Source organism: Aegilops tauschii, chromosome 6, assembly GCF_002575655.3.
Source record: "Aegilops tauschii subsp. strangulata cultivar AL8/78 chromosome 6, Aet v6.0, whole genome shotgun sequence".
NCBI lineage: Eukaryota > Viridiplantae > Streptophyta > Magnoliopsida > Poales > Poaceae > Aegilops > Aegilops tauschii.
The window spans coordinates 147,862,587-147,872,450 of record NC_053040.3 but is presented as its reverse complement, the minus strand read 5'-3'; the positions used below and the strand labels follow the sequence as shown (position 1 = coordinate 147,872,450).

Here is a 9,864-nt window from a genome sequence, read left to right as displayed (position 1 = left end):
CCGCCGACATTCCGAGCAGCGATGCTGACTTCTTCACCTGGTGGGAGACGTCCTGCAACCATTCACCATCCCCCACGCGCAAAGGTTTGGCCTCCCTTATCATCCTCACGACCTGGTGGCTTTGGAAGCACAAGAACGCTTGCATCTTTGACGGCGAACAGCCCTCCATCACCCGGCTTTCCGACATCATTCGAGACGAAGCGCGCATGTGGGCCAAGGCCGGCGCCAACGGACTGCACAACATCATTCCCGAGAGATAGCACTATAAGTTTCTGGGGCTGAGCAACCCCATGTATGTTCTGCTCCTGGCTCGCTTCCATGCCTTCCTGTGTACATGGCTTAGCGAGTTCTTGTAATCCCATCCTGTACAAACTCTTCTCCTATCAATGAAAAGATACGCATCCTCTGCGTATTCGCGAAAAAAGCAAACTACTTATCTTGTAACATTAGACGATTTTTTTCAGAGTTCATATATATATCTTGATAAACATCACAGTATTTTACTTATGTGCAAACAAACACTTGAACAAATATATACCAGTCTTAGTACACACACTATGTGTTCCCCTAATTATTTCAGCCCACAACATGTTGCACTCTATTACATTGCACTATGATGAGAAAAGGCCCTCTTTTCCTCCAGCTTTACAAACACACTTCCATCGTATATACCTCTCGCATCGTCCTTATGAAGAAATCCATCATTGTCACTCGCGACGTTGTATATTCCGCCCCATTCTATTTGAGGTCCCTCCCTGAATTTATAACAATAGAAACGGAAAACTTAGCAGGACCCAATAATCTTAACTAACTCTTTTGCCCTTCCGTTAATTAAAATCATGCTTTTTTTAAGGAAATAATTGATTTGTTATAAAAACCGAGGAACCATGAGCAATTACACATATTCATAGGTTTTTCGTTAAAAAACAAAATCCACATATAACCACGGCATGCATATGTAACAAATTACCATGATGCAGGGTCCAGTGGATCTCGATTTGCTAGGATCATATCCTCCACCTCCAAATATGTCAAACCATCTGGTCTAGTTTTTGCATGCTTTATGAATATTTCCTCAAACTTTTGTGGAACAAACCTACAGCTTGACATGTTTAGCATATATACGGATTCGAATGATAGAAATATGCACAAAAACTAGCATATATACGAGAATAAAATATCAAAGCATAAATGTACATAATATCTCCCAATGATCAAGGTAAATCAGTTATATCCAAGTTACAAAGGAAGAGCATTATAAGTCCTCTGCATTGCTTTACAGCTGTTGGATATGTGACATCCCATAAGTTTGTTTTTATATGTATGGATAGAGCTGGTGCACCTCGGTGTTCCGCATAGAACTGGTTATAATATAAAATATCAAAATAGATTTTACCCCATGCAAATTTCTCTTTAAAAGACACTAATTAGTTGAGTTAAGCGGTATTTTTCTATATACCCGTGGATGCACACATCCATAAAATATCTGTAAAGCTTTCACTATATAGATGAGCACACAATCCAACCCACAAAAAAATTATTCTAAATCCTAGAAATCTCGTAAAGTGGGACGATTTCTAAAGTTTAAAAAGTTAGCAGAAACAAAACCATAAGTTTAAGTGATTTGTAACTGTTATTTTCCTTGGTTCACCTGATATGTACATAAGTAGCACGAAGAGGCGGAGCTAGGAAAAATTTCCATTGGGTTCACTTAAAATTTGCGTGTGAACTAACTATACTATCGTAGACTATTTCACAACAAAACCAAAGCAATAATAAGGGCAGTCGTGAGTTAATGGGTTCAGCTTTGATTTTTAGTTGGGTTCAGACAGCCAAATACCTATATAGTAACAAGTGATTGCAAAAAATCGCAGCTCCGCCCCTAAATAGCACGTGCTATTAATTACCTTCCTTTAACATCAAATGCACCGGTATCACTCCCATGCATTCCTCTCTGCATATTCTCTATGTATATTGATAAGTGAGGCAATGGTGCATCAGCCTGGATTGAAAAAAGATATAACATATCAAGCTCGTAGTTCTTCCACAAACATGTCTATATGTTAAAAGAATAGTGTGTGTGTGCACGTGTGGGTGAGGGAGAGGAGAAGTACGGGGCTTGTTATAGGACCATTAGCAGCATGCACCAAGGTGGCAAATTCTCTCGCATATGTAACATTAAAACCAATTGCGACAGACCCTACATTCCAAAGTATAAGTTTAGCATGGATTAGAATATAAAATGAAGCCTCCAGCAATAGAGTGCTCTGTATTTAGGACTCGCATCTATGTAAAACCAGTTACTTATACGACACTAAAATAATATAAAGTTAAATATATGTGTTTCGCAGTGATATGGATATAATGTCATTTTATTCAGTTTAATATAATCAGCACGAAGAAAAGTTGAACACAGCAGCAAAATCACTTAAACATGTCATGACCAAATGAAAATGTTTTTTTAGAATAAATGAAAATGTTTTTTATTCGAGTGAAATGCACAGAGAGTGCAATTACTTAGCTGTTAGAAGGGAGAGAGGTTTGGTGCTCTGATACCATGTTAAAAGGAAGAGAGGGATTGACGGAATATGATGGTTGTATTATTGAGCCTCGAGGGCAAGTATATATTGAGTACAAGATTTGGAGGGCAGGACACCTTCTAGAGATATGATGAAAATAACTCTATCTAATCCCGGGCAATCTCTACTACCAAATATGTCTCTAACATTAGCGGATGTGGCCAATCAACTTTGCTGGCACTGGACTAATTTGTACTCTGTAGCTAAGGCTAAAAGATCGATTGAGCTTCTCTTTTATCCATGAAAATGCATAGATTTTTTTTTCAATTTGCAGATATGTGCGATTTGTATACTATCTTAGTAAGACTAAATCGTGCAGAATTTGTTGCAGAAATAAATCACCTTCAAATGTTTCCGAAGGAGTAATGATGCCATCCTTGTTACGGTCGAAAAAGGAGACATGTTTCTGGAGTGCCGTCATGTTGCGAATCTCAGTATGTGCCATCACATGCCCCCCTTTAAGTTACAAACACAATAGTGATGATATGCGTAAATGAGAAATTACAGAAAAGTTTGCAATAGTTATCATGTAGTAATAAATAATAGAGGAAACCGCAGCATGTACCAAGACTTACCGCCAAACATCCATAGAAACAGAAGAGCAGCCACCGGCGGCAGGAGTAGAGAAGCTGCTGCTGATGATTGTCGCCGGATCGCCATCGCTGCTGCTGCCGCCGCCGGTAACCCCTTCTTCTCTGTCCGTGTGACTGAGAGTGTGCTCAGGGAACGCGGTGCACTGTTTAAGTAGCCAGGGAAGAGCTACATATGAAAGGTCCCTCTTTCTTGCTGAAGCAGAGATGGTACTTGGCGGAAGCTAAACCACGTAAACAACTTTGTTGGCGGATGCGGAGTATTAGTCTCTGGTGCATTTATGATTGATGTGCGGAAGAGGAGCAAACTTTTATATGACTACCGATGTTGACGTTTTGTTGTATATGGTGCAAATGCGGTAGCAAACTGGCCACCGGTTGGTTAGATTCGTGGTGGTCCTCGTTGTTGCTTGGAGGAAGCTAAACCACGTTTCAGTAGGCAAATCAATCTTGAATTACCAGCAGGTGTTTCACAAAATAATCTCACATGAGCCTGGAGAAAAATAATCTAAGCGGGATGTCATTTATATTCAGTAATCTTTGACATTTAAAACTGAAAAGAAAGGAACAACTGAAAAAACAATTTTTTTAAACCTGCACGGATGTCAATCTTGAAATTGACTATTTTGGATCAGCCCAATAGCAGTTTCAGAAATTTCTAATAAATCCCCACCCAGCCTATTCGTGCAAGGCAGTGGAACTAAAATTTAGTCCGCGTTGCTAGTTTGATGGGAGTTGGACCTTCTTATAAGGGAAGTTGTTTCCACATATGTATGAGCATGAGAACAAGAGGGACATTCACGCGCTCCTCCTTCGCCGCTCGCCTCGCCTTGGTTTGCGGGAATGAGCCGATGTCTAATTTTTTGCCACGCACGACCGGTATACGAAAGGTCACTGAGCTACTGCTACGATCTTCTCCATCCTGGCTTGTGGTGTGCACCGCAGGTTGGGACAGTACGCTTCCGAAACCCCACAACTTTGAGTCCTGTACGGGAGAAGGGTGATAAGGTTTTTGGGGACCGCTCCACGCGACTACTGACTTCTTCATCACGGACGCGCCGGACTCCGACGACTACTTCTCCGACGACAACTTCTTCCCCGACGTCGACAACCTCTTAGACGACATGGCTGGCGAGGACACCGACCCCAAGACCAGTGCTTCTGCCGTTGCTCCGTATGTCTTCATGTTCTCTCTGTTTAAGATCTTGCCTCAGTTTCTTGCTCTAGTCTTTCTTGTTCCACTCTATGTTCTATATATGTTTTGTTCTGTTCTACTTCATATGTTCAGATGCTATTTGCCTTCACTCTGCTAGATTACATGACATGTTTCATCTGTACTACACTAGTCATGTTTTATCTAGTATTTATGTTAATAAAATCATATGGTAAATTGCTCATATTTCCAACAATCCAAAAACCTTATTATTGGCAATTTACCCTGAGTGGTTTTGCTGCTTCCATGAGACCTCCTATGTTTGAGGGTATCCAATATAAGAGGTGCCGCATGAGAGCAGTCTTATGGTTTCAAACCATGAGTTGCTATGACGCCACTCTTGGCAAACCTGAAGGAGATTATGAAGCTCAACAGGAACAAGCTTTTCAGAAAATGGATACCCTGTTTAAGGCTGCTCTCTTGAGTGTTCTTGGTGAGAACATAGTTGATACTTATGCGTCAACTGATAATGAAAAAGATATGTGGGATGCACTCGAGGCCAAGTTTGGGGTCTCGGATGCCGGCACTGAGCTGTACATCATGGAACAATGCTATGACTACAGGATCACTGAAGAGCGCTCCGTGGTTGAGCAAGCTCACGAGATATAGTCATTTGCTAGAGAACTTGATGTGACGCCCGGATAATTAAGCTACAGTAATTCCCTGCTAATGATGCGACGTCACCTCAGTTACTGTTGATAACCTCGCGTTGATTCAAAACCCGTTCAAATTCAAATTTAAAATAAAGTCAAACAATAAAATTTTTCAAACATTAATACTAACATGTTCGATTTGTGACTAATAAATCGCAAGTAATTGCGGTGAAGAAACCCCACATTTATAAAATGATTAAATACTCTAAGGTGAATAAAACAGTAGCAAAAACCAATATTAAATGCTTTTATAATTAATAAAAAAAGAAACTAAATGGTTTTGGGGTAAAACCTTTTGGTTGCAGTGGGTTTTGTGTTATTATTAATTTAGGGATCATTTTAAATATTAAGTAAAAACTAAACAGAAAAGAAAGTATAATTAAAAAAACAAGACCAACAAAAAATATAAAAAAGGTAAAAGAACCCCCCCCGGTGGCCAACTGGGCCTCGGCTCAGCCGGCTGGCCACAGCCACCCTGGGCAGGCCGGCCCAGCCTTGGCCTATATGGCCTCTCACCCCGAAACCCTAACCCATAACACCCCCACTCGCCCCCACTACTCTCTCCTCCCCCGATCCGATCTGGATCGGGGCACCCCCCTCGCGTCCGCTCATCGTCCCCGCCGTCACCTCGCCGTCTCCCACCAAGGTGCCGCCCCACCATCGACGCCACCGCCGGATCCCGAAGGTCGCGTCACCTGCCCCCGTCGCGCTGGACCGCCCGTCCCCGCCTCTCCCTCGCGCTACTCCCTCTTGAGCTGGACGCCATCGCCCCACCGCCCTCGTCGCCGGCGGCCCGGACGCCGCCCCGTCCACACCACCGACGCCCTTCCGCTTCCCCGAGCCCATGGCCATGCCCTGCAGCTCCTCTGTGAGCACCCCGTCAGGCCCCTCTCCTCTCTCCCTCGCACGCCCATGCTCGCCCTCACCCTCGTTGTCTGTGCGCGAGACGCCACGTTCCTTGTCCCTGCCTGCGCGCTGCTCACTGCAGCCTGTGCACGCGCCCGTGCGTGGCCTCACTGCCGCTGGCCATCCCGCAGCCACCATACGGCGCGCCTCCTCGCGACGCACCTATAGCCCCAGCCACATCGCAAACCGTCGCCGGAACCAAGCGCGCGGTCGTCGCCAGCAAGCTCGGCCTCATCGCCATTAACGTGCTGACGTGGCGTGGACTAACCCCTATTTCAGCACTAACCTGAACACCTAAACAGGCACTGACATGTGGACCCTCCCTAATTAACTTAAACGTAAATAATCTGCTTCACTAATCTAACAACCTAGTGTAAATGACACGCGGGCCCCACCACTAAATAAAATGGCTAGTTTAAACTGTTAAGTTAATAGCCACTGACACGTCGGGCCCACTAGCTAATTAGTTTAAGTTAAAAAAATTAAAAACCTGTTATTAAACTCTCTCGCTGACCAGTGGGGCCCGCTGTTCTGCTGACTAGGCTGCTGACTCAGCCCTGGCCCACCAGTCAGCCTCTGATGACTGGGCAGTTGACCAAGTCAACTGGGCCCCCTGTCAGCCTCTATTGCATGAGCCCATAGCATTTAAACATTAATTTAATTTCGAACTAAAGTAAATCCAGAAATTAGAAAATCATTTAAAACTTTGAAAATTTAATATAAAATAAACCGTAACTCGAATGAAAATACTTTGTACATGAAAGTTGCTCAGAACGACGAGACGAATACGGATACGCAGCTCGTTCGTCCGCCACACATCCCTAGCATAGCAAACTCGCAACTTTTCCCCTCCGATTCATCTGTCCGAAAACACGAAACACCGGGAATACTTTCCCGGATGTTTTCCCCCTTCGCCGGTACCACCTCCTACCGCGTTAGGGCACACCTAGCACCGCGCATTGTCATGTCTTCCATCGTCATGCTTATGTTTGCATTATATTCATTGTTTCTTCCCCCTCTTCTCTCCGGTAGACTACGAGACCGACATCGCTGTTGGTGCCCCGACCGACTACGCTGTTGACGACCCCTACTTGCCAGAGCAACCAGGCAAGCCCCCCCCCTTGATCACCAGATATCGCCTATTCTTCTCTATACTGCTTGCATTAGAGTAGTGTAGCATGTTACTGATTTCGGTTAATCCTATTCTGTTGCATAGCCTGTCATTGTTTGCTACAGTTGTTACCCTTACCTGCTACCCTACTGCTTAGTATAGGATGCTAGTGTTCCATCAGTGGCCCTACACTCTTGTCCGTCTGCCATGCTATACTACTGGGCCGTGATCACTTCGGGAGGTGCTCACGGGTATATACTATATACTTTATATACATGACACATGTGGTGACTAAAGTCGGGTCGGCTCGTTGAGTACCCGCAAGTGATTCTGATGAGGGGGCTGAAAGGACAGGTGGCTCCATCCCGGTAGAGGTGGGCCTGAGTTCCTGACGGCCCCCGACTGTTACTTTGTGGCGGAGCGACAGGGCAGGTTGAGACCACCTAGGAGAGAGGTGGGCCTGGCCCTGGTCGGCGTTCGCGGATACTTAACACGCTTAACGAGATCTTGGTATTTGATCTGAGTCTGGCCATTTGGTCTATACGCACTAACCAACTACGCGGGAACAGTTATGGACACTCGACGTCGTGGTATCAGGCGAAGCCTTCGTGACGTCAGCGACTGAGTGGTGCGCGCCGGATTGGACTGGAACGCCTGCTAGGCTAGGTCTGCTTCCGGCCGCGTTCGCAACGTGCAGGTGTGCAATGGGCGATGGGCCCAGACCCCTGCGCCATAGGATTTAGACCGGCGTGCTGACCTCTCTGTTGTGCCTAGGTGGGGCTGCGACGTGTTGATCTTCCGAGGTCGGGCATGACCCAGGAAAGTGTGTCCGGCCAAATGGGATCAAGCATGTTGGGTTATGTGGTGCACCCCTGCAGGGAAGTTTATCTATTTGAATAGCCGTGTCCCTCGGTAGAAGGACGACCCGGAGTTGTACCTTGACCTTATGACAACTAGAACTGGATACTTAATAAAACACACCCTTCCAAGTGCTAGATATAACCCGGTGATCGCTCTCTAACAGGGCGACGAGGAGGGGATCGCCGGGTAGGATTATGCGATGCGATGCTACTTGGTGAACTTACCATCTACTCTCTTCTACATGCTGCAAGATGGAGGTGGCCAGAAGCATAGTCTTCGACAGGATTAGCTATTCCCCTCTTATTCTGGCATTCTGTAGTTCAGTCCATCGATATTGCCACTTTACACATATACCCATGCATATGTGGTGTAGATCCTTGCTTGCGAGTACTTTGGATGAGTACTCACGGTTGCTTTTTTCCCTCTTTTCCCCCATTCCATTCTACCTGGTTGTCGCAACCAGATGCTGGAGCCCAGGAGCCAGACGCCACCGTCGACGACGACTCCCACTACACTGGAGGTGCCTACTACTACGCGCAGCCCGCTGACGACGACCAGGAGTAGTTAGGAGGATCCCAGGCAGGAGGCGTGCGCCTCTTTCGATCTGTATCCCAGTTTGTGCTAGCCTTCTTAAGGCAAACTTGTTTAACTTATGTCTGTACTCAGATATTGTTGCTTCCGCTGACTCGTCTATGATCGAGCACTTGTATTCGAGCCCTCGAGGCCCCTAGCTTGTATTATGATGCTTGTATGACTTATTTATGTTTTTAGAGTTGTGTTGTGATATCTTCCCGTGAGTCCCTGATCTTGATCATACACGTTTGCGTGCATGATTAGTGTACGGTCAAATCGGGGGCGTCACAAGTTGGTATCAGAGCTGACTGCCTGTAGGAATCCCCCTTCCACACTCCTTGGACGAAGTCGAGTCTAGACATTGCAAAAACTTTTACTAACATGGCTGTGTGTCTTACGGGCCCACGTCGCCTTTTGGGTGGTATTAGTATCTTTTACTCCTCGATCCTTACTCTGGGACTCTGAATCTCTCTCCTATTCGGGTTTAATGAATTTACTAAAGTCTAACTTTAGGTTCTCGAAAATACTTTCTCCCTGAGAGCCCCTTCAGTCCAGATGATCGCCGGCTGCACCAGAAGATTTCGAAGATACTCTCCGATATTCTCTCGAGACCTTGTGCCCGTTGCTTTTGCAATTCCCTACCACCAAAATATCCCTATGGATAAATACTTACACCTGTCATTCTTACTTTTATTCCCAGTCGATCTTGTTATTACAAAATACCCCGAGAATACTTTGTGCCTACTGCCTTGCAGTTCTTTGCCACCTGAATACCCCTACGGATAATTCCTCGCTCTTACCGAGTATCCGTTCTTCCCCCGTTGTTCATATGATTCACAAGATACATTGAAATACGATCTGATCTTCCGGTATCCTCTGCCCGCTATTGCTTGGCAAATACTTGTCTGCTTGCATTATGGATGCGTTCCATATGACTAGCAATATTCATAGTATCCTTTGTCATTGTCATTTTGAGTCTGTTGATTCAATATGTTGCGAATTCTCGCAATCCTCAATCAGATCCTAGAATTCATTCTTTCGGCTCGGAAGTCATTTTAAACATTAGATGGATCTCGATTCTCGACCAATCAAATTGATGTCGATTGTACCCCTAAGTCTATTCAACTTATCCGTCCTTGATCAGAGTGTTTGCTTCTGATCCCTTGATTTGGAGCTTATAATTCCTTTGCATTTGAGCTTTGAATTAGTCAGTTGTTTTGATAATCCGATCTCCTTGCTTTCTTTCTTCTTCTGGTTGTGTACCGATGCTCACATCAGATCCCTTGTGGGACACTAGAACCTTTATTGGATTTTATCCGACGACGTCCTTCATATTCAATAATCTTGTGAGCCTTTCCTTGGAAACATAATGCCTTTG

The 9,864-nt window shown here is 45.0% G+C and overlaps 1 protein-coding gene across 1 annotated transcript; it reads right to left on the bottom strand.

The window, feature by feature from the left end:
- Positions 1–560: 560 nt before the first annotated feature.
- On the bottom strand, positions 561–3,436 carry LOC109762377 (probable peroxygenase 5). The gene is made up of 6 exons (XM_020321231.4): positions 3,155–3,436; positions 2,922–3,035; positions 2,115–2,200; positions 1,908–2,002; positions 971–1,096; positions 561–755 (listed from the first exon to the last, which is right to left on the bottom strand). The coding sequence occupies exons 1-6, from the start codon at positions 3,237–3,239 to the stop codon at positions 602–604; spliced, it is 660 nt and encodes a 219-aa protein (XP_020176820.1). The 5' UTR covers positions 3,240–3,436; the 3' UTR covers positions 561–601.
- Positions 3,437–9,864: the final 6,428 nt, after the last annotated feature.

What these genes read in the sequence shown, in the direction of transcription:
- LOC109762377 (XM_020321231.4), bottom strand. Translation starts at nt 3,239, where the DNA reads ATGGCGATCCGGCGACAATCATCAGCAGCAGCTTCTCTACTCCTGCCG. An exon ending in GTTTCTATGGATGTTTGGCG is followed by an intron (nt 3,036 to 3,154) that starts GTAAGTCTTGGT and finishes TGTAACTTAAAG; the next exon opens with GGGGGCATGTGATGGCACAT. An exon ending in GCATTTGATGTTAAAGGAAG is followed by an intron (nt 1,097 to 1,907) that starts GTAATTAATAGC and finishes GTCAAGCTGTAG; the next exon opens with GTTTGTTCCACAAAAGTTTG.